This window comes from Mya arenaria, chromosome 10 (assembly GCF_026914265.1).
Source record: "Mya arenaria isolate MELC-2E11 chromosome 10, ASM2691426v1".
Taxonomy (NCBI): domain Eukaryota; kingdom Metazoa; phylum Mollusca; class Bivalvia; order Myida; family Myidae; genus Mya; species Mya arenaria.
This window is the reverse complement of record NC_069131.1, coordinates 33,555,289-33,580,752: the sequence shown is the minus strand read 5'-3', so window position 1 is coordinate 33,580,752 and position 25,464 is coordinate 33,555,289. Positions and strand designations below refer to the sequence as shown.

General features: G+C 32.9%; 1 protein-coding gene across 1 annotated transcript in view; it reads right to left on the bottom strand.

Moving 5' to 3' along the window:
- Positions 1-569: 569 nt before the first annotated feature.
- The window catches only part of LOC128205800 (receptor-type tyrosine-protein phosphatase S-like), a 41,139-nt gene continuing 16,244 nt past the window's right edge, over positions 570-25,464 (bottom strand). Inside the window, exons 11-20 of the mRNA XM_052907763.1 lie at positions 6,261-6,409; positions 5,471-5,606; positions 5,039-5,167; positions 4,831-4,933; positions 4,548-4,624; positions 4,192-4,326; positions 3,755-3,883; positions 3,387-3,544; positions 2,973-3,108; positions 570-2,480 (exon numbers count right to left, since the gene is read on the bottom strand). Of these exons, the coding sequence (XP_052763723.1) occupies positions 2,382-2,480; positions 2,973-3,108; positions 3,387-3,544; positions 3,755-3,883; positions 4,192-4,326; positions 4,548-4,624; positions 4,831-4,933; positions 5,039-5,167; positions 5,471-5,606; positions 6,261-6,409 (1,251 nt within the window). The 3' untranslated portion in view covers positions 570-2,381. The remainder of the gene's footprint in view (positions 2,481-2,972; positions 3,109-3,386; positions 3,545-3,754; positions 3,884-4,191; positions 4,327-4,547; positions 4,625-4,830; positions 4,934-5,038; positions 5,168-5,470; positions 5,607-6,260; positions 6,410-25,464) is intronic.

Below are 25,464 nucleotides of genomic sequence, written 5' to 3'. Positions count from 1 at the left end.
ACCAGAAGATGTCCCCCATTGATTTTAGGGGTCATCGGGTCAACGGTCAAGGTAACAGTGACATTGAACGCGAAAAGCTTGTCTGTGTGATAACTCGACTTTGCCTGCACCCATGGCCCTCAAGCTTAAAATTTAGGTTGGGGGTGACCAATAGATGACAACTTTATATTTTAAGGTCATATAATAAACGGTCAAGGTCACATATCATATTAGTCATTACAATTACGTGTTATTTATTTATTTCCTGCTGCTAAGAAGATACATTTTAATCTTCAAAAATCAGTAATCAAAAGAACATGATTAAAAACTGTACCTACTATCCTTACGCTTTGAATTATCATAAACTTAAAAGGCATCCACTGTCAATGACAAATTACATTGTCCAAATAGTCTTGACAACATGGCGCTCAGGGGTGTCATGATGATTAACAAACATCTCTTGTTAAACTATACACAAAGGTCAGGTTAAATAACTTCAGGTTAGGGTTGTGTTATCCAATGGTGGTTGGTTTGCTTTACAATGTTACCTTCAATGGAATTAAAACAAAACACAGGAAGAGAACGTTTATTGGAAGAACTGAAATACAAATAGTATGCTCGTATAATGTCAAAATGATCAAGCATAACAGTTAATATACAATAATGTAAATACAATGGAAGTTGACAAGCGTATAAATAAATTCGTAAAATTGTTTCGAAAATTGATCCTAGTTGTCCCAAATTTCAGTTTTGGAAAATGAACATACTAAGCCTAAAGCACAATTGAAATACATAGCAACATTCTGAATACATTGTCATATTAACGTTGACAGCAGGTAGACGTTTTGATTCTGAAAACGTATATGGATTAGTCCCCGTTTAAATTCACGAACAAACAAGGTGGTGAAGACAATTAAAACCAAACTGGAAAAAAATCAAATTAATTGGTTCTCGTTTTATTTTGAACCAATAATATTACAAAAAGAGAACTAAAAACCAAACCGGGAAAAACAGTGAATTTATTAATAAAATGACACTTTTATATTGATCAGGATTATGAGAAAACCCTAGTGAATATAATTTATATTTGGCTTCATCGACGGCTGTCTATTTTTCGGTTATTTAATAATACAAAGTTCATGATTTTGCCTAACGCAAGTTTAAAGTAAATAGAAGATATAATACACTTCCAAAAATAAAAAAGGCTTCTATACAAAGTAATATGAGATGCTAAGCAACAGTACTACACACCAGAAATACACAGGTACATGTTCAATAACATGCTCAATTACGTGCAAATCTGCTCATATGATAGACACATTTCCAGTTTGAAAAGAAAACACTTACGATTATTAAAAAAATAGATGTTATTTTACTGATAAACGCTTACAACTCCTACAATCATACTTTTAGGCTCGATTAAATACAGATTATTTTTTTTTAAATCGTTTACGGAATGGAGAATACACTCGCAGCAGAAGTAAAACTGTTCCTTAAAGATCAAACTCGTACAATGATGCAATAATAATTAACATAACACAAAATAGGCCGCTCTTTTCAGCACCGTTTCTATCACAAAAGTTATATATCGTGTTAGGAAAAGTGTCTTAGAAAGTAGAAACATCAATGCTTTATTTTAACTCTTCGAATATGTGCTTTGCAATATGTTTTCGATGTTTAATTTACAATGTTCCTTTATTGCATGGTTGATAAATCGTTATGACATTGTTATACAAATTTCAAATAAAATGTGTATTCAAAGCTAAATGTAATAGGGCAACACAAAACACAATCGAATATAATTCTATCTTTAGTTAACAACATCATAATAATTATTATGTACAACTCAATCATTTGATATATCAAAAAAGTTGATGCATCCACTCCATCCATTGCTAGAATGAAATTTTACATTACGAGCGCAAGGTTTAGAATAATTTCAACCACGAGGGTTTGATGTAGTATGTTGCCTGTTACATATATGCAAGCTAGCCATGCAATAAGTAACATGCATATATTGAAATAGAGATGTAACTTATCAATTGCTAGTGTTCATACTGTAAGCTTGCATATTAAGCCTTGCCTCTTTGTTAACGTTTTGATATAAGATTCATTTAAAATAAAAACCATTAAAGAGTCTACAATATGGTAAAATAAAAAATCATAACAATATGCAAATAATTACAATGAGATTTACAATAAAATGTTTGTGTTTATATTGGCAGGTGAAATACAAGTGTTCTATTAATTATGGAATAAAGGAGATGCAGAATTGCAATAAAATAACATTGAAATACTTTGTTGCACCTTATGAAAAAGCATAACTCAATATTTAATCATACTCATGTCTTCGTGTCAATGGTAACTTCACGTGTGCCATTTATCCGACATGATCGAATTGTTTATTCCCTCAGGATACCCCCACTTATGTTGTAATACACAACGTTATCTACTGTGTTCACGGAATGTAGAACACACTCGTAGCAGAAGTAAAACTGTTCCTAAAAGATCAAACTCGTACAGTAATGCAATAATAATAAACATTATCAACAACTGATGAAATATACAACAATGAGACAAACTCTCTATCTCAAAACGAGATTCGATTTTATTAAGTCTTTATCAGATGAAAGCATATGCAACAAACGTATTGGGGAAATTTCAGAAGAGTTTAACTTAAGTACAATTTGAATTTGATAACTATAATTATAACTATCAATATTTGTAACACATAGATATAGGACTTAAGAATTAAAATAATAAAAAAAACACTCTTTTATCGTGTTCACCTTGAAGTATATACGACTCATGGACATTCGTTTGATACAAATATACTTTAATTGTGCCTCTTGATAGACTCATTGTTAATTATCTTCCTTCTTCGTTTGTCATTGTAGTTTCAATTGTATAATTGGGATACAAACCCATTACAAAGCAGATTATTATACCATGCAATATGAAACATCTGTTTGAAGAAGTGTTCTTATATTTACCTTATTTGGAATAGCAAGAGGTCTTCTAGCTCTGACTCTCTGCACCGCATTGACCACACTGACTTCATTATCTACACTCAGGTGTTCAAGTAATGTCGAAACAACACAAAATAGGCCGCTCTTTCCAGCACCGTTTCTATCACAAAAGTTATATATCGTATTAGGAAACGTGTCTTAGAAAGAAAAAACATCGATGCTTTATTTTAACTCTTCGAAAATTTGCTTTGCAATATGTTTTCGATGTTTAATTTACCATGTTCTTTTATTGCATGGTTGAGTTTAAAATGTACATCACCACACGAAATTCAATTTACGCAATAACCTTATTATCAAATGTGAAAACGAAGTGACGAATAATTTCACTAAGAAAAAAATCTAAATTTGAATGGGCGCTGAAGCAAAGTTTGAACGTACAGACAGTGCAACAGTATCGGTCCCTTCAGGTGAGATGCTTTGAATACGTCTTCAACTTCATTGATGAAGGCAATAAAGAGTTCTGGCGACTTCGGAACATTGTGTTTTGTATCCCAGTCCAAATATTCATAGTGTGGAATCGTCACATCTTTCTTGGTCTATGTTCCAATGTATACTTTTTTATACACAATAATTGCGTTGCAATTGCGTCAATGAATAAATTATTGTTGCTGTTGTTTGCGGGTGTTGGTGTTGTTCAAATTGAATTTATTAAAACATTACGAATTTGTTTTCGAAGTATATTTACAATCAAAAGAGACAATTATATTTTGCAAATGTGTGCGCAATCAAAATGTCTTAAATCTTACCTTTCCTTCTAGTTCGAAATGCAGATATCTTTTCACAAAGTGTCTTGTAATCTGATCTGTGGTGGAACGTACGGAAACCTTAGCCTTCTTCATTGTCTGTTTGTCACCAGGAAAGTACAAGCCAACTCCCTTTATCAAACGATAAAAGTAACCATACGTTTAGATCAAAATGCGATATTTACAATGTATAACTAGTGGTGATATGCTACGGAAAATACTATTTCAATTTGTAGAATTCCTACAAACATTCCGTTAATGATTACTCTGACTAATACAGTATATTTAAAAATGTTATCCCATAATGAAACGCCATGTTTTGTGTAAAATAGTACAACATTAATATAAAATAAAGACTCAATGTAAACTCCACTAAACGATAAGTGTAAAAATACAAACCTTATTTCATTATCAAAATATCTGGCCAGGCTACATTTTACCTTATCCTTTTCCAAGTGTGCCTCCATACTAACGATACAGGAACAGGTTTCTTGAACAGCAAGTGCAATGAAATCAGCAACTGTGCCCGGTAGAGGTGTTTGTGCAACCAAGAAGCGGTGTTTTGTTTTTAAACTCTGAAATAGAGGTTCGTTTCATTCTAGGGTTTTGATTTTTCTCATTAAGTCCTATAGGCCTTTGTCTTCATCCTCTATACAGGTTTTATTCAGTTGTTATATTTCGGGGCTGGTCGCTAAAATATACATTGTATTATCATTTTAAATTTAATGAACTTGGCAACTGTCATCGACCGATTTATGTAAAGCAAACTATCATGTCATCCAAAGTATACACTTACGTTGATGTATATCGCATTGATGTAATCTGACTCGCCTGTTTCCAAAAATAGACTAAGATGCGGTCTGTTGGAATCACCTAACAATACACAAAGCCAAAACTATACATCATATTAATTATTAAGAAGACTTCAAGGGAGTAAGCTTGTTAAATATTTAACAAATTAAAACATGGTATCGTGTGCAACAAATTATACATGAGTTTTATTCTTTGGAATACTTTATTGTGATGTATACAGTATACTTCTAAGGGATATAGTAATTTTGTCAAAATACTTGTGGTACCTGGTATATCTGCGTGTTTCCTGTTCTTTTTTGTCAGCAGCCGATTAATTGCAATGGCTTGTAGCTCTTCATCCGACATATTCTGATGACTCAATTGCATGTTCTAAAGTATATTCCGAATGCAACATTATGTTTGAATAATGATAAAGCATATTATGCTACATCGACGCTTAGTATTCATATTTAATATTTTGAGAAATATTCGTACCTCAAACTGCTTCTGTATAGTCTGTTTACTTGATTTCTCCATGTACTCAACGAAGTGTTCTCTCCTTATCATCGCACAATCAAGAGTCAATGTATGGACCAACGCTTGGTGAAGAATCTTGTATTGACTCTAAAACATCAATAACAAAATATTTATCTTTCTTGTTGTGCGTGACTTTGAACAATGAATGAATGCAAGTAATGTACTACCTACAAGAAATCCTGCCATGTAGTAACGAGTGGTCTAATGGTATACATACCAATCTCTGAACCAAATTAGTTTTCTCTCGAGGGCTACATATGGGTGTTTTTTTTTTTCTACGACTGAAACGGATTCGATTATGATTAATTTCATCTTTCACGGAGCTGTGTTAAATAAACATGACAAGGTAAAACTTATCTTATATAATACACATATAAGTTATAATCCCACCAAGGTCTGAATCATGTTTGGTCTGTTCTGTCTCATGTTGAGTACACATCCCGGGATATCAATAGCTCCTTCTGCCTCACCCTCGTTAGTCAGAATGTCCAGAGCTATGTAGGTTCCTGTTCTTCCTACGCCAGCACTGAAGTTACACAAAATCAAATTGTCTATGACAAAAACATGTTTTTGATATTCAACGGAGTTATGCTGCTTTCACGAAACAGATCCAATTAGATTGAGATATATATTATATATAATAAGAGTATGTTTTACTTGTTTTATATATCTCCCCCATATTAAACTCGTAATTCTAAATAATTATGGTTTAGACCAGTGTTATTATGTATTGATATCCTCAAGTCAATAAATAAATAACTCGTTGCATGGTGATTCTAGGACACGTCTTATTAACCTTCTAATTGGAAGCAAAACATGTTTTAAACGTTGTTCAAAAGTATTTTTAGAACACCAAGGAGAACATTAATTTGAATGTTGATAGCCCTGCGCTGCATTGTTGCCAAATTCTGCCACAATTTTAAAATTGTGTTTTTATGTTCCATTAAAACGTTAGAAAATAGTATATCTTCAGTAATGCAGTTGGTTTGGTTCCTGACCTAAGACAAATAAATATCCGGCTCGATTGCAAATTATTCGTATATAATAAGATCGACACTGAAGCTCATTGGCCTATAATGTTCAATATCATTTTCGATTATTCATTGTTGGTCTCCATCGCCGCAAGCTAAGAAATGAACGCTTATAAATAGTATAATTAGTATTAAGTTTGAGATCAAACCTGCAATGCACAACTACTGGTCCGTCAAAGATACTCGGCAAGGCGTTTACCCTCTGTCTAAACTCAATGACTGATGTGACGTCGTCAGGGATATCCTTGTCTGGCCAGCTTGTAAACTGAAGATGATGCAATTTTCTTTCTTCAGAATTCTGGTACCATTTTTTGAGGGAGAAAAAAAGAGTTAAAAAGTGGTTGATATGAATAACATGTTTTATATTTTTATGCATATGTTAACATCAACGATGCATACGTCTATTGCTTTTATAAGTAACAATTATTATTGCAATGATACATGCATATTAATCTGTTGATAAACTGAGTGTAATCGAACAATATAAACGTCAAAAATTAAAAAAAAACAATATCAATAAAAATGGCTACAAATATACAAATTTGTTTAATTTTGAAAAGAAGCACATACAAATCATTATTAATAATCAGACATTGTTTTTTGGTTGGTTATTTCTTTGGGTACTCAAATGTATTGACAGATGATGACGTTACTCTTAAAAGTACCTATTTAAAGTTCGCGGTAAGATCCTTATTGACGGCATAACTTAAAGGGCATTCTACTCATAAAAAGGGAAATAATCTATTTTTTGAGTTTTTTTGACAAATGTACTTATATAATTTTAATAATAGTTATCAAAATATCGTTTAACAAACCGCAAAATGAAAAGGGAAAACGCAACTTTCCCTTTTCAGCATGGTAACATTTTTATTCAACAGAAACCCTTTGTAATGTCCTCAAAGCATTTCTGTAGGATAAGAAATAGTTTTGGGAATATTACCAAACACTTCATAGTATGGTATTGAAGAGTTATAGTGTGGTTTTCAACATTTCTGGTAATATTCCCAAAAGAATCCATAGTATGCCAGGTTTTCTGGGAATATTACCAAATTGATCTTGAAAATTTGGTAACATTACCAAAACATTTTGAAAATATTTCCAAACACTTTGTAGTATAGTATTGAAAGTTGTGGTGGGGGTTTCAACATTTGTGGGAACATTCCCAAAATAACCGATACTATGCCGAGAGATTTTCTAAAATATTCTTCAACTATGAAAAGTCACAAATATTTGGTAATATTCCCAAAAAAATGATGAACATTTTCTGCTAGGATTCTGAATATAATGTCCAGGTTTTCTGGGAATATTACCAATTTGATCTTGAAAAGTTGGTAACATTACCAAAACATTTTGAAAATAATTCCTAACACTTTGTAGTATAGTATTGAAAGTTGTGGTGGGGGTTTCAACATTTGTGGGAACATTCCCAAAATAATCGATACTATGCCGAGAGATTTTCTAAAATATTCTTCAACTATGAAAAGTCACAAATATTTGGTAATATTCCCCCCAAAAAAAGATAAACATTTTCTGCTAGGATTCTGAATTTAATGTCCAGGTTTTCTGGGAATATTACCAATTTGATCTTGAAAAGTTGGTAACATTACCAAAACATTTTGATAATATTTCGAAACACTTTGTAGAATAGTATTGAAAGTTGTGGTGGGTGTTTTAACATTTTTGGGAACATTCCCAAAATAATCCATACTATGCCGAGAGATTTTCTAAAATATTCTTCAACTATGAAAAGTCACAAATATTTGGTAATATTCCCAAAAAAATGATGAACATTTTCTGCTAGGAATCTCAATATAATGTCCAGGTTTTCTTGGAATATTACCAATTTGATCTTGAAAATTTGGTAACATTACCAAAACATTTTGAAAATAATTCCAAACACTTTGTAGTATAGTATTGAAAGTTGTGGTGGGGGTTTCAACATTTGTGGGAACATTCCCAAAATAATCAATACTATGCCGAGAGATTTTCTAAAATATTCTTCAACTATGAAAAGTCACAAATATTTGGTAATATTCCCAAAATAAGTGATGAACATTTTCTGCTAGGATTCTAAGTATAATGTTCAGGTTTTCTGGGAATATTTCCAATTTGATATTGAAAAGTTGGTAACATTACCAAAACATTTTGAAAATATTTCCAAACACTTTGTAATATAGTATTGAAGAGTTATGGTGTGGTTTTCAACATTTCTGGTAATATTCAACATTTCTGGTAATATTCCCAAAAGTATCCATAGTATGTTGAGAGGTTTTCTAAAAATTAATAAAAACTAGGGGTTGTCACAAATATTTGGTAATTTTTTTGAATTATGAACATTTTCGGCTAACATTTTAAAATTCGTCTTGGAAATAATGTCCAGGTTTTCTGGGAATATTACCAAAGTTAACCTTGAAATTTCTGGTAACATTACCAAAACCTTTCGGGAATATTACCAAACATTTCAAAGTATAGTATTTAAAGTTATAGTGGGGGTTTTAACATTTTTGGGAACATTCCCAAAACTATCGATATTATGCCGAGAGATTTTCAAAAATATTCTTCAACTATGAAAAGTCACAAATATTTGGTAATATTCCCAAAATAAATGATGACCTTTTTCTGCTAGGATTCTGAATAAAATGTCCAAGTTTTCTGGGAATATTACCAATTTGATCGTGATATTTGGTAACATTACCAAAATTATTTGAGAATATTACCAGATGAACTGAAACAGACTAATTCAACAAAAAGCCTTTGAAAACTCCACAAATAGTTTCTGTAGGACCAAACAGTTCATAGTATAGTATTGAAAACTGGGGCTTTTCAACATTTTTAGAACATTCCCAAAATAATCCATATTATGCCGAGAGATTTTCTATATCATTCTTAAACTAGGAATAGTCACAAATATTTGGTAATATTCCCAAAATGAATTACGAACATTTTCCGTTATCGTTCTCAAATTCATCCTGAATACAATTATATTATCTTGAAATATTTGGTAACATTACCAAAACTTTTTTTGGGCATATCAAAAGATGAATTGAAATATAATAATCCAAAAGAAAAAGCTCCACGTGGGCTGCTGTAGGACATGAATTATTCTGGGAATATTACCAATATCTTCATTGCATAGTATTGAAATTAACAGCAGGTTTTTCAGCAGGTTTTTAATATTCCCAGAATAATCTATAGTATGACTAAAATTGTTTTAAACATTTCTAAAACATGCAATATTCGCAAATGTTTGGTAATATTTCCAATAAAAATATAAACATTTTATAACAAGAGATGTTTGTCAAACATTAATCCCCACCACTCCCTGAGCGCCATGTTGTCAGGATTATTTGAACAATCGAAATACGCATGGACTGAAATGACAGCTGATTGGTCATGGCCATTGGATGACGTTTAAAGGCAGTTTAAAGATTATGACCATTCAAAGTGTGAGGATAGTAGACATAGTGTTCAATCGTGTTCAGATGATAACAGATATTTGTAGATAAAATGTGTCCTCTTAGAAGGGAATAAGTATATACGACAACATTTTAATGGCGAATATGAGTTATGACCATGACGTTTGACTCTAATAAGTGTTGATTGATAGAACGACATAGATTACATATTCCTGGTTGTTTAAAACTACTAGAATGTTATTTCAGTATTACAGCTATGTCTCTTGCAATTTTACAATTTTACAATTTGACAATAATTATTTTAAATACAAGTGTGGACTTTCGCATATTATGATTTAAAAAAAAACACAGAAAAGAACAGAACAGACGTTTTTAAGTCATATACATCAGAACATCGTCTAAACACATACACTTAGGTTTTTGATATCAAATGCTTGTACATGGTTAGTGCTATGGTTAAAGACACAAATATGTTGACGTAAAGGCAGCAGTATCAGAGGATGAACTAAATTAATAATAATAATAATTATTAGGAATAGCATTACGAATACATACTGATTCTTTAACATAATCGCAGAGCTTAACCAGCTCACATGTATTGACAGAGTTAAATATATTTCTGGGAATATTACCAACTAAATCTTGAAAGGTTTGGTAACATAACCAAAACAATTCGTGGATGTTACCAGATGAAGGGAATACAAATGTGATTATTTGACAAACATACAAACAGCCAACAGACAAACAGAACTTAAGATGCAAAACTAGACATGCTGGTCGTAAACTCTTGCTAATTTACTGCCGGAGATACGTGTGACAAAATGTTTTGTGACAGCTGGATGAACCGACGAACAGACAGACAAGTGAAATCTATTTGCCTCTCAGACTGGGGCATTTAAATGAATAGCAGTATTGAACATTTTTCGGTTATAACACATATACAGTTTTAAACAATTTATTCACAACGTGAATGACAAACAACTAAGTGTATGTTATGAACTGTACATTTAAAGTATGCTTATATAAAAAAAGTCATCGAGAACATGATTAACATAATTGGTGAATGTTCCATCAGTAAACATGGAGCAGGTTCAATACTTTTTTATTGTTCTATGTTTCTTTCCATATCATTAAAATAAACCTAAAGTATCTGCTTAAAGTTATCTATTCAAGAAAATAATAATACTTCTATCATTCGTTCTCGCCATTTACAAGACATTTTCGTGATCGGAATACTTTATAGTATATGCTAAACAACCTATAGCAAACATTTAAAAGTTGATTTATATTTCCTACAAGGATGTCACTATATCAGACTCTGAGTCAGCTTATGCTGGACACAAATGTTGTTGAAAGAAGGGGTATTTCATACAAACAAATTATGAAAAAAAATAGATTTTTTTTTATAATAAACACAGAGTAGATGAGCCAAAGCATGATGGCCTTCGAACTGTTATCAAGTGACAATAAAGGGTATAAATGTAATATTTCATGAATAATGAGTTATGTAGGGTAAGAGCTTAGCATACTGGAATGTTTCTCGAGAGAGACCAAGACTAGATTCCCGACTTCGCCATTGACCGATTCTCTGTGTTCACAAAATGAAACTTGAATTTGTAACTTACTAAAATAAAATAGGCTTTAAGGCAAAGCAAAAGTAAATAAAAAATAACTCAATCATAAAATGTACAAATATTTACAAAATGAAAACACAATGTAAGCTTACTGAAATACAAAAACAAGGTTTAAAAGATATGTACAGGCAAACTGTTATCTGATATTTATGATCATACCAAATATATGAGGTTTTAGATGTCTGAAGCTTGTTTGGAACAATACGAAGCTACGGACTGATTTATAAGTTGAATCTGAATATCCGATAATTGTATTACGTTGTCTTTCTTACATCCTTCGAATTTTGCAATTAAATATCGACGATTAATTTTCATTTTGTCCAAGGGATTCAAAATCACGCTCTGTTTATTTTTTACGTTGAGAGAACTGTTAGTTTTCCGACTGGCCGACGGGCAAAGGTTATCATGTTTCCCTCCATTTCTCCAATACACACACTCTGGTTTGTATATTCCACAACTGCCACCTGAAGACGAACCAAACATATAAGTATTTCCTAGATTTTATAGATGTGGTGTATTCTTAAAATTACAGTGTATACTACATATTGCCATTATAGCCAAAATCCAATTAATGATCATTTTAAGTTCAGTATATTTGTTATATAATGTCTTATACTTTAATAGACAAATGGCTTTGTTATATAATGTTTCATACTTTAATAGACAAATGGCTTTATATTTCTGTATTTATACTTGAACATACCGTCATATTTTCTGCTATTTCGGCTAAAGTTTCAGTTTCTGCTGTCTGAAAATATATTTTTGAATCCTTCTGTACTAAAATAACGATTGAATTTATGAAAAGCATATAACAAACAGAGGTGGGGAAACCATAATAAAAATATGCTGGACGGAGGCGGGATTCGAATCCGCAACAGCGTGATTTTAAAGTATATGGTCTAACCACAGGACCGGGGCTCTAAAGCAATTGCAAAAGTATACTTTGCTCTTAAGTATGTATGAAATTTTTTTGCACTATTTCTTGGGTTGCCAAATTTATGAATATGACTGAGTATTATATTGCATATTGTTATTATTTTGCATACAACATGAATGTGATATGCAATGCATGTATGCCACTTGCCAAGTTTTCATTTGAATACTGGTAGGAAAGTTTCAGTTCATTACTAAAATCATTTATTATGCTCAGTTATAATTGGTACATAAAATAAGATTTTGCCAGTTATCTTTGGTAAAGAAATCATGGAAAATAAACATTAATAATTTAGCATGTATAAGTTGTTTTTCTTAAATTCAATTATTATTTTCATACAATCTTTACAACTACTGAACTATAAAACACTTTAACTTAATTTTGCGGTTGGCAATTTCTGTTTTTTCAGTTGGAAGTGTTTAGCTAATTCGATTACGTATCAACGTTATTATTAGTATCCTACATGGCCGAGAGCGTAAGATTTCATTACCAACCTGTGCGTCGGGTGTTTTGTGGAAACGAGGTTTACTCGAGGTTTACTGAGTTTTCACAGAACACCCTGAGCGAGTGTTGGGACGAACCTTTCTTATACGGGCGGCTATGGTATATGCTTTTTCTCCCATCTCAGTTTAATAAAATTAGGTAAAAATGTATTTTTACTGGAACTCTTTATGACAATAAAAAAGTACAGTTGAACACCGTTAATTGAATATCGTAGGGACCCAAAAAATAATAATAATGATATTTCGGATTAATAATTTTCATAAAATTGACAGCATTCGCGAATAATAGATGACGTGAAATACTAAGTCGTGAAGATTGCAATTTCGGTTACACGTTACCAATATGATACATTCGGTTTGAGTGATATTTCGTATACAAAAATATTTGTTGATTTATTATGTACAAAATGACAAATAATTCGTTTTTTTTACTTCTTTATTAAAACATAAAACGTTTAAAACAAATTGACAGCACATGTATGCATTCGGAACATAGTACGGATTATTCGGTAGCGGGTTAAGTGAGCAATGCGTATTTTCGATTGATATTCATGTTGTGTTAACCAGAAATTATATACACATCACATCACCAAAATGAATTGCTAATTTTTTGACATCGATGATTGTAAAATTCACGTGCTCAATTTCATTCTTTAACAAGCGCTAATTGTGCTCCATTGTCACCCCAAGCCCATGCCCTAGTGTAATTGAAATTTGGTGTGAAAATCTATGACATGATAAGGTTCGAAATAAGAATTGATAAAAAGGTGTGAAATACCAAATCGGGCCCGTAATTTTTACTTGGGAATAGCGATTCATTCGGACTAGCGATTTCGGATTAAAGATTAAAAATTTAGTTAAACAAAGTAGGAGTAAAATCGGGACCAAAAAAAAAAAAAAATTGCGATCAATTCGGATAAACGGTGTTCAACTGTATTTCATACGGGTCTTTGTTTTATCTTTACCCGAGGGCAAGATACTAATTTCCTGCATGGCCAAATTTTTGGATCTACTTATCTGAGGTAGGAGAAAAGTATGTCTATCAAATATTATCAGTCATATGTAATAAATGAATTCAGCCTAGTTTTAAGTTGTATTTCTTCAGACAAACAAACCTGATCGAATCTGGCATTGTTTGCTTGTGTAACCGTTTCCTGCAAAAGCTGTTTCTTTGCAGCAACCCGAGATTCCTGCAAATGGTATAATACAAATATACAAATTTATTTGGGTCAAGGAAAAAGACAGAGCTTAAAATTGAAGCTTCTTTTCACTAACAATAGTCACAAAGACATACTAAGAGTTCTATCTTTGTAATATTTGTCTCATTCTACCATAAATTTATGTCAGTTGTAGTAATATGTTGTTAAAAAAATGGGAACAGAATCTAGAATCGAGATACACAATGGTCTTTATATCAATATTTCAAAGCAAAATATTGTTTACATGATCCTTCTGCATAAATAAACTTTAGGAACATAAAGATGCATTGGTGAATTTGGCTGTTCTTTAATGAAAAACAAGCAGTGCTCCAAAACTCAGTTATTCTTACAAAATTAATATTGAATAAAAGATGTGAATATAAAATCAAACTTTTATTTTCTCGTCAAATGTTGAAATCCATATGGATTTTCACCCATTGCAGGAATTTGAAAATATAATTACAAGGCTCAGACAGCAAGCAGACATATTTCATCAATATACATTTCTTTTACATTACAACTAATTTCTTAATCCGGTTAAGTGTTAACTTGACCTTCACATTTTGATGTTGTAAATATGGTTGTCATCTTATCACATGTGCTGAAGGTTTGATGGAAAGAAATGAAGATATAATGAAGATTTTTCAGTTAATCTACCAAAGACTGTTTAAAATAGATCGTCAAAATATGAAATTACATAGTTATAGCCATCATAAAGAGTCTGTTATGAACGATGGACAGTCTTATAGGTTGACGGACTGATTATTTTAAAAAAGCGACATGAAGATATCAAAGATCATTAGACTGCAACTGTTATCCTTGTTAATTAAACAATAGCTTCGCTTGTGGGTTCAAAAAAGACAAAAAGGGACAATATTTTACCAAAATGCAAACTAGTAATAAGAACTACATGAGTTATGAATGTTGACCCTTTGGTTTACTATGATTTATAATATACTTGTCAATCATCTTAGCTGTAACTTGTGTGATTACTACACATATATCAACTTTAACACGTTTTCAACGAAAGACAACAACATATCCCCATGAAGCTATGATGTAAGCTCATCTTTCTTAAACAGACGAGCTAAAACAAATGCAAGGAATATGGTCATAATAGGTACCCCATTTACTTCTAGGTTGATCAGATGCGGCATTTATGTATGTGGTTAGAGGCTGTGGACTTTGTTATTTAAGTTGAAGCTATAAACATGCACATATACATAATAATCGTGAGAAATAACGAGCTTCATTGGATATAATTGGTTTCCGTGTAAAAAACAGTACCTTTGGTAGGGAAGCCCTTGCCCTTGCTGCTATCTGTTCTGCCATTTTCACTCTGAGCATTAGACTATCATTCTCTGCATACATTCTGTTTTGGTTTGCCTGAAATATATGTTCATGGCCTCAAAATTTGCCATATTTTTCTAAATCGACATAGGAAATATTTAATAAACATTTAAATAGTACAAAACATAATACTCTCTGAAAATGTGTATAGGCGTATATTCACAGAGAATTCATGTTCATTTTATGAATAATATTTATAGATAAGCATATGTGCTTTCCTTTTATATGTTCTTTATAAGGTTGTTCATATATAATGAAATACTTGTTACAAAATAGAGGGCCTATGCTTATTTATTTACACTACTTTAAAAGTTGAACACCGACAAGGTCTCTTTACAGAAATGGAAATATTACGATACAATAAAAAGACATATCAAAAATTAATCAAAATAGTTTACCATTTTAAGCATTTAAGATTTAACGGCATATTACCTGCATATCTGCAATCTGCCTGTCTTTATTTACCAGTTTTTCTTTCAAATTCTGAATTTCCCCTTGTAACTGAAAAATAAACAATTACAATTAAACCCTTATACTATTCAACAACATAATAATGTATGGAATATTCACATTTATCTCATGTAGTCTTCACGCGTGTGAAAAGAAATTGCTCGTTATATTTGTATTTACAACTTATTGTGTGTGATTTTCCCAGCAAATTAAAAACATTTAAAACATTACTATATTGGCAATCCGGGTACTATACCTCATTTATTTGCCGCGTTTTAGCGATGCACTTCTTTTCGAGGTGATTGATATCGGGATATATGTTGCATCTCGCATCCCTGAAATACAACAAAGTATGGCAACTCGTAGTGATAATCTGGGCAAAGAGATTGTTCACAGGTGTGCCTAAAATATTATCATTCCTTGTAACACCATTTAACAATCCTCAAACCACGGAAATTAATTTAGTTTTATACATCTAAATACAAAGAAATGGATGTTTGACATGGATTCATAGCAAACGCTACAGACGATCCATTTCAAAATCATGAAATATTTAAATAAATTGAAATAGTGATGACTAAAGAACAACTAGACAAATATAACATTAAAAAACTTCAGAAAAGATACCTAGTTGCGCTAATTAAATAAACAGAACAACAACAGGAAGTCCAATTATGTAAAAAAATATTGCCAAAAATGCTGCATTACAAATATACGAATTATTTGGTATTTGCCCGGCTTCCATGTGTCACTTTAAAACGTCGTGATTAGGAAAGTGCAACTGTCACTTTTTTATAAGTATATAAGCCAGAGTCACAAAGCGTAACAGAAATGTAAACCACCTTGTGTCGTAATGCACCTGGGATTTAGGCTTAGGTTACTTTTACTATAAAAATGTTTTACTAATAAATAGTTAGATGACCTGAAGTAAGTTATAAGTTATTAAGAATGGGCGAAGTGAGCATACATTGAACAATTTTACCTTGAAATCTAACCATGTCAAGAACAGGGATCTGCTTTGCCTGAATCCTGGCTTCGTACCGGAAATAAACTGTTCTAACTTGCATTGAATGCTTTCATCATCTTCAAAGGAAACCTGTTTTGTGGAAAATTGTGAAAGATATTTATTTTAAACAAGATAAATATAATCATCACAACTAGTGCTTGTGGAAAGTTTTATATGATATTATTATTATTATTATCATTTTTAAAAAGGCGTTTATAAACTTTGCTAGGAAAATATGCGTAGCAAAACTTAATTGCAAATTGCTCATATCAACTCATATAATACTTGATAAATGTTTAATTATAGCATTGCAATTTGTTGATAGAAAGATGATAATAAAAACTAATGTTGTTTGAAAAGCCAAACATAAATTATATGTTTTAAATTAGTAAAATGTGTAAGGAATGCAAATGTGGAACTTAGCGAAAATTGTTTGACAAAGGTATTTTTTTACACTGTTTCATGAAGGCAGAAACTGTTTTAAAACTGTGCATCCGCTTTTACAAAGGGTTAAAGGCGGCAATAGCACGATAAGAATCATATCGTTTTTACAAATAAACAAAAATATAGTAGTATTTACCTTAATGCAACCAATGCTGCCACAATGAACATGCTTGATTACTCTTCCATTGAATTTTTGTTCTTTAGTTTGGAAGATATGACCATCAATACTCCACTTCATTGAAAATTCCATTTTACATGCATGCGCTTGCTCAGTGAACTTAGGAATGGAGAGGGCAGTGCGTATGCAAAATAAGACTTTCCCCTGCTAGCCACTGACACTGACGCGATGCAAGTTTGTTCAGCATAATGATGTATAACTAATTCTTGTGATCAGTTTGATAAGCATGGCATTGAGGTAATTTAAGATCTAGCACTCTGGTGGCTGGATAGTTAATGCCAAAATTTAATTGCCATCTACGTCCCAGGGGCTTTGTGTCAAAGCCAACTGATTATGGTGCATTGAGTGCCTCGTTTTAGAAATGTTTTACCAATTTATATCATGGTGTAGTTAACTTGTGTGAAATATAAAGAATTCTTTAAGGGTAACAATGTCTGTTTAACCGTAAACCATTTAAACTTTCTGATATGATGACGTCTTCGAAAAGGTGTATTTGTGTATAACTCATGAGAGTTGAGCTAATCGTGTTTAAATTAAATAAATCAAAATAATCATCAATATTCCAAGTAAAACATATTTTTATCAATTTCATTAAAATTAAATATTGATGCAAATATACTTCAAAATACTTAAATAGCGTTCGTATTCTCTCTCATTGTTCGTAATCAAATAATATATGAAGTTTTATTGAGTCGCTCAAAATTTTGTAATTTCACTCACACAAAAACCGAAATGGACAGATTGCCGGGGAGACGGCTATTATTATCTAACCAGTTTTCTGTTTTCAGTAATATGTGCTTGTACTTTGTTGCCGGCAAGTCAACCAGAACTGGACTTTACAAAGAGACGCATTTTTCAATCCTCAGACTGCAACTGAGTAGCATTTATCTGATGGAACGAATTAAATAATTTAGGTATTTATTATAGGTGTTATTGAGATGGGCAATTCAATTAGCAAGTCATCCATCCTCCATAAATCCCCCAACTTTGGTCAATCCTGCAGTAAGAACAAACAGCGGTCTGCATACGACTGTAGTAATTATTTCAACTATCATAACTTCACTGCTATATACCAGCATGGATAATCAAATCAGCCAGCCACTAGTTTACCAGCGTAATAAACTATGATAGAGCAGGTTTGGTGGGAACTGACCCCTACTAACAAATTTTAGACTCTTTCTTGGAAATTGATAACTGTAGTATAAAAGGATGGTTTCTTTTAATGCATGTTAATTTTCTTTCATTATTTTGTCTGCTGTTATCACCGCGTTTTCATCATCGTACTGTTGTGTTTTCATCATCGTACTGTCTTGTTTTTATCATCGTACTGTCGTGTAATCATCATTGCACTATAGTGTTTTCATCATCGTACTATCGCGTTTTTATTGAAGTACAATTGTATTTCCATCATCGCACTGTCACGAAGTCATCATCGTATTGTCGTGTTATAATCATCGTTATATTGTCTTCCGGTGCGCATGAGCATAGAAGATTTCCCCTCCAAGTGCTAACATGTTGGTTTCAGGGGTGCGTGTCTTTGAAATATATCATCATCATCATCATCATCATCATCATCATCAACAACAACAACAACTACGCATTATAACCTCGTTAGCACCATTCACGTCATCATTGCATCATGATTTGCATAAATGTCGTTGTTACCTAATTGCTACTATAAATATCATTATCTTAGTTGTGGTCATCACATAATCATTGTAATCATTGTTGTCATGTTGCGTCGTGATATGATTATCATTATCTTAGTTGTCGTCATCGTCGTCGCATTGTGATTTGTATTATTGTAAAAATTGTCGCCAATGTGGCATTATCGTAACTATCATAATCAACATTCTCATAATCACAATACGCATAATCATCATCATCATCATCATCATCATCATCATGTTGCACATTTGCACTAACTTTACATAGCATTCAATGTACCCAAAATAATAGTTCAGTTATCATAGATTTGATGTTCAATAATCATTATATTTACACCAAGTTTGCTACGGAGGGTCGGTTTCCCGGAAAAAAAACTTTTATAAAAGGTTGTGCTTGTGGAATATTATTTCAGATGTTTTTGTTCTAAAAATACAATGTATAAGACTGACATATTCGGGTTTCTATGGTTGCCTTGGTTCTCAAACACGTTAAATCCCGAATGGAATAGTTGTATTACAGAATAGCAGCATGAGCAAGCAAATAGTCAGAATAGAGATCGCAAGAGTAGTAATAGTAGTGGAAGTTGTAGTAGTAGAAGTGGTTGTGGTGCTGGTGGTGTTTGTAGTAGCAAGTAGAATTAATAGTAGTTAGCGGTAGTAGTAGGTGATGATGATGGTAGTAGTAGTAGTAGTAGTAGTAGTAGTAGTAGTAGTAGTAGTAGTAGTAGTAGTAGTAGTAGTAGTAGTAGTAGTAGTTGTTGTTGTTGTAGTAGTAGTAACAGTATCAATAGCAGCAGCAGCAACAGCAATAGCAGCGGGTAGTAGTAGTAGTAGTAGTAGTAGTAGTAGTAGTAGTAGTAGTAGTAGTAGTAGTAGTAGTAGTAGTAGTAGTAGTAGTAGTAGTAGTAGTAGTAGTAGAAGTAGTAGTAGCAGTAGCAGTTCTAATAGCAGGAAGTGTTGTAGAAGTATTATTATTCATAAAAAGACAGGTGCTTTTATAAAGTAAATATGACGTTACGTCATTTTACTTCAAACTGTGCCATTTGCTTTAGGGCTGTGCTATCATTAGTTTTTTCAAAAGACCGATGAGTTTACGAGACGTTTCTTATACATCTGTATTATTTTCATCAAGTTTGACGCAATTATGATTGGAGATTTACATTGATGGTGATCGTATCCGATATTTTTTTCACATGAAGGGCAAATTAGTTTATGTGCATGCGCACCGTAAGGCGATAGTATGATGGTAAAAACATGACAGAACGATGGTGAAAACGCGACAGTACGATTATTAAAACAAGACAGTCAATGATGTAAATCCCACATACCCATGATGGAAACACGACAGTAAGAAAGTGAAAACATGACAGTACAATAACAAAAACATAACAGTACGATGACAAAAAAGGCAACAGTGCCATACTGAAAACATGACATTCCGATGTTGAAAACATGACAGTACTATGGTGAAAACATGACAGTACGGTGGTGAAAACATGACATTACCATGGTGGAAACATGACAGTACAATTGTGAAAACATGTAATTACCATGACAAAAACCTGACAGTACGTTAGTTAAAACATGACAGTACGATGGCAAAAAGGCAACAGTACCATGGTGAAAACATGGCATTACCATAGTGAAAACAAGACAGTACGATGGCATAAACATGACATAACCGTGATGAAAACTTGACAGTATGTTGGTGAAAACATGACAGTACGATGGCGAAAACATGACGGTACGATGATGAAAACAATGACAGTACGATGGTGAAAACTTGACAGTATAGTGGTGAAAACGCGACAGTACGATGGTGAAAACATGACGGTACGATGATGAAAACAATGACAGTACGATAGCGAAAATATGACATTACAATGGTAAAAACGCGACAGTACTATGGTGAAAACAAGACAGAATGATGGCGAAAAGGCTCAGTCCCATGATGAAGAAAATACATTACGATGTTGAAACATAAAAGCAGGATGGTGAAAACATGACAGTACAATTGTGAAAACATGACAGTAAAATGTTGAAAAGGCGACAGTATGATGGTGAAAAAAGACAGTACGATGGCGAAAAGGCGACAGTCCTATGTAGAAAACATGACAGTACGATAAAACATGACAGTACGATGGTGAAAACATGACAGTACGATGTTGAAAACATGACAGTACCATGATGGAAACATGACAGTACAATTGTGAAAACATGTAATTACCATGACAAAAACCTGACAGTGCGTTAGTGAAAACATGACAGTAAGATGGCAAAAAAAGTAACAGTACCATGGTGAAAACATGGCATTACGATAGTGAAAATATGACAGTACGATGGCATAAACATGACATAACCATGGTGAAAACATGACAGAACGTTGGGGAAAACATGACAGTACGATGGCGAAAACATGACGGTACGATGATGAAAACAATGACAGTACGATGGTGAAAACCTGACAGTATAGTGGTGAAAACGCGACAGTACGATGGTGAAAACATGACGGTACGATGATGAAAACAATGACAGTACGATGGCGAAAAAATGACATTACAATGGTAAAAACGCGACAGTACTATGGTGAAAACCAGACAGAATGATTGCGAAAAGGCGACAGTCCCATGATGAAAACAAATACATTACGATGGTGAAACATAAAAGCAGGATGGTGAAAACCTGACAGTATGATGGTGTAAACATGACAGTAAAATGATGAAAAGGCGACAATATGATGGTGAAAACAAGACAGTACGATGGCAAAAAGGCGGCAGTCCCATGTAGAAAACATGACAGTACGAAGGTGAAAACATGACAGTAAAATGGTAAAAATGCGACAGTACAATGGTGAACACAAGACAATACGATGGCGAAAAGAAGACAGTCCCATGCTAAAAACATGACAGTACGAAGGTGAAAACATGACAGTACGATGGTGAAAACATGATAGTACGTTGATGAAAACGAGGCAGTATAATGGTGAAAACAAGACTGTACGATGGCGAAAAGGTAACAGTCTCATGCTGAAAACATGACAGTACGAAGGTGAAAACATGACAGTACGATGGTGAAAACAAAATAGTACCTTGATAAAAACAAAACAGTATAATGGTGAAAACAAGACAGTACAATGGTTAAAACAAGACAGTTTAAATGCGAAAAGGCGACAGTCCCATGGTGAAAACATGACATTACAAGGTGAAAACATCATAGTGCGTTGGTGAAACATGACAGTACGATGGCAAAAAGGCGACAGTCCCATGATGACAGTACGATGTTGAAAATGTGACAGTACGAAGGTGAAAACATGACAGTATGATGGTCAAAACGCGACAGTACGATGGTGAAAAGAGGACAGTACGATGTTCGAAACATAACAGTACGATGATGAAAACGCAACAATAAGAAGTTCTTAAAGGGTAAATATGATGCTAAAAAAAGAAATGAATATCAAAAAACAATTTGTTGCATTGTTTTTTTAATCTGATTGGATTGACCTAAAACATATATAATAAATTTCTGAAACGAAAACTTGTAATTTTATGCTGCTGATTATATATAGTTTACTTACGGTTACAAAATAATAATAATGCATAGATTGTACCTAAAACATACGTTTGCTGCATTCAATATTACGGAGGTAACGTTCATTTACATAGACACTGCATACTTGTATATCAACGTAATGCACCAGTCAATTGTAACCATGCCCCAACCCCACCCCCCTCCTCCCAGGTCCGTGGATTAGCGGGGACATTGTCTTTTGGTCCAGCCATGATCCCCGTCCTTCGGGAAAAAACTACTGGCAAAATCCGCGCAAAATTCCCCCGCACCCAAGTAAAGACTATTCCTGGCTATTTTTGGCGCAAAGACAAAACCACCTCATTCACCCGGCACTACCGGGCTACCTGAAAGGTAAAAATACGGCCCATTTCCCCGGCTATCCCGCCGGATATGTGGGAGGGGGCGTGGTTACAAATTGACTGGTGAAAAAGCTTATACACTTTCTTAACATCTTAATCTTTCAGTATGTTCCTAGATTTTTCCAACGAAAAATGAGAATTGTTCAATGATCCATAGTAAAGGCACTCGCCGCACTGAATCAAAATGTAATATTATTATGATAAGTAAAACCAATGCTTGAAACATAAACAAATGTATCTGTCACTCTAGTGAATTGTTATATTGATTTTACGGTGATGCAAATGTAATACATATGTATTATTATATTAAGGCATACGCAATCTTATTGTTTGCCACAGATTACTAAGACTATCTATGTTACTTGCGTCATCATGAGATCACATTGAAGACTTATACATGAAGTCATTAATCAAACATCTTTTCTTGTGCAAGAGTTCTTATACACGTTAACATTGGTTCATCTACTTTAAACGCTGGTCCCTATGCTAATTTTGTACAATATTGAAATAATATTGTCAGCGGCCTCCCGGGGAGCCAATTTATTATCTTGATAATGAATGGAAAACAACAGTTTCTTTAAGATATATATTTCTTCGATCATACTTATTGAAGTATTTTATAAAAGCTGTTTATCTGTCAAGCTTTATTCTTACAGAAGAAGATTTGCAGTGTTTCGTTAGACGTCGTATAGACGCCTATTTCATGTGACTATAATATCGTTTTTATTTCGGACTTTAATATTATAATTGGAACAATCGTGTAGTTTAAAACATAGTACATGTTTGTCATTAAAGTTGGTATGGCACTTTGTTTTATTGCAAAAGTCCCAATTTTATTATGTCTCAATTCTGTTTGCACTTAACCAAACATTTTTCGGCAATAAATTAAAAGTCATGTTCTTACATATTTTCGTGTCAATATTTTGAACACCGTTGTTCGTTGCAATGTGATGTACCATTGCTAAAGTTGAATGCTCTTTGGACGTGATAATACTTATAATAATATTAATCATCATCATAAGCATAATCATTAAATTATTATTGTTATCATTATTATTTCCATCGTTATCAGCAGATTCGTAATAGTTCTTGTCTTCAATATCATGTTCATTTTGTCATCACCGTTGTCATAATCCTTTTGATTGTTGTCGCAACCATTGACGACGTGGTCGTCTTTGTATTTATGTTTATCGTATATTCATGTCTATATGAATATAACAATGTCAAGATTAAGGTTATGTGTCTGGAACTCTACATTTTAACATCCATATAAAAAAGAACACGTACAGACAGAAGAAACATACGCACGGACATATGGACAGATGGACGAACAAACACGCACGCATACATATAACGTCGTGCATTATCAAGTTACTATTAATGACCTTCAATGATTAATGCTTTATGATATTGAGCTGTACATAGAGTAATTTCAAAATATTGTGTTGCACATCAAAACACGTTCGTATAACAATTATAATAATGATGTTAATACTTCCATTAGTTGTGTCTGTGATAAGGTACACGTGAAACATACACATATATCAATACCAATGTTCATGCTTTTAGTCTGAAACTATGAAAAGGAGCATACACCACAAATTGACGCGATCAGACGGATGAAAACAGTTTTATCCTGTTATTGTTTCGATTTAAAATCGACTTCATTTTTGAAATTACAGAGGTAAGGATTGAGGTCTCAATCAAATTCAAGTTCTTACATGTACAAGATATATTGTTTGATAATTACTTAGGTAGCGCCCATTCTAACAGTACCAGTATCAATGCTGTTGAATAAAGAGAAAACAAGTGCATATATAGAGGAAGAGGAGTATAATGTACACGTATTGTTAAATAAAATTGTAGATGGTGCTTTTTAAATAAGTAAGGCTGATACAATATAGGGCATAACGAGTTCTGGTTATACACAGCTATAAACAGCTCGGGACTCGAACCCTCAACCCCCTGCTTGCAAGTCAGGTGCTCAACCACTATGAGCTACCTGAAGGGTTGGTATACTTCTGTAAGGGCAATCAACAAATCAACAAATCGATCCGGTGACCCAAAACTATACAAATGTGCATTCATATTAACAATAACCTGTGTTAAATTATACTGATAATAAAATATGTTACCTTTGACCATTCATATACATTTGACATTATGCAGTTGCAATGCGATCTGTATGAGACAAAAAATGGGAAAAAGGTTTTTGTTATCCATGCTTATTAGTCATTTGTTTCAGCTTTAGTCACTGTACTGTCAGCTTAGTCAAAAGCTAACATTATTATGATGGAATGTGTTGCCAGATATATATTTTTTCAGTCCAGAGCCTTCATAAGTTTGGACTAGATTGACGCTAAAATCAGTCAATAGTAAAACCTTTGTTTTATTTTACCAGTTAAAACACTCAGTAACACCAGCTTGATGTCAGATATCACCCTTGTAATTGCAAAGCCCATTAGTGTCAAGATCAGATCAATATTTGTCTTGAAATACGCAACAGTTGTTCAAGTGCCTATTACTGCTCATCAGCAGGTCATAAAACGAAGCTTCAAGATTGAAGGAAAATGTCTAGAAATTAAGAAATTTGCGGAGGGATATAATTAACCAATAAGCAACAATCCAGAATGTGATTTAACAATA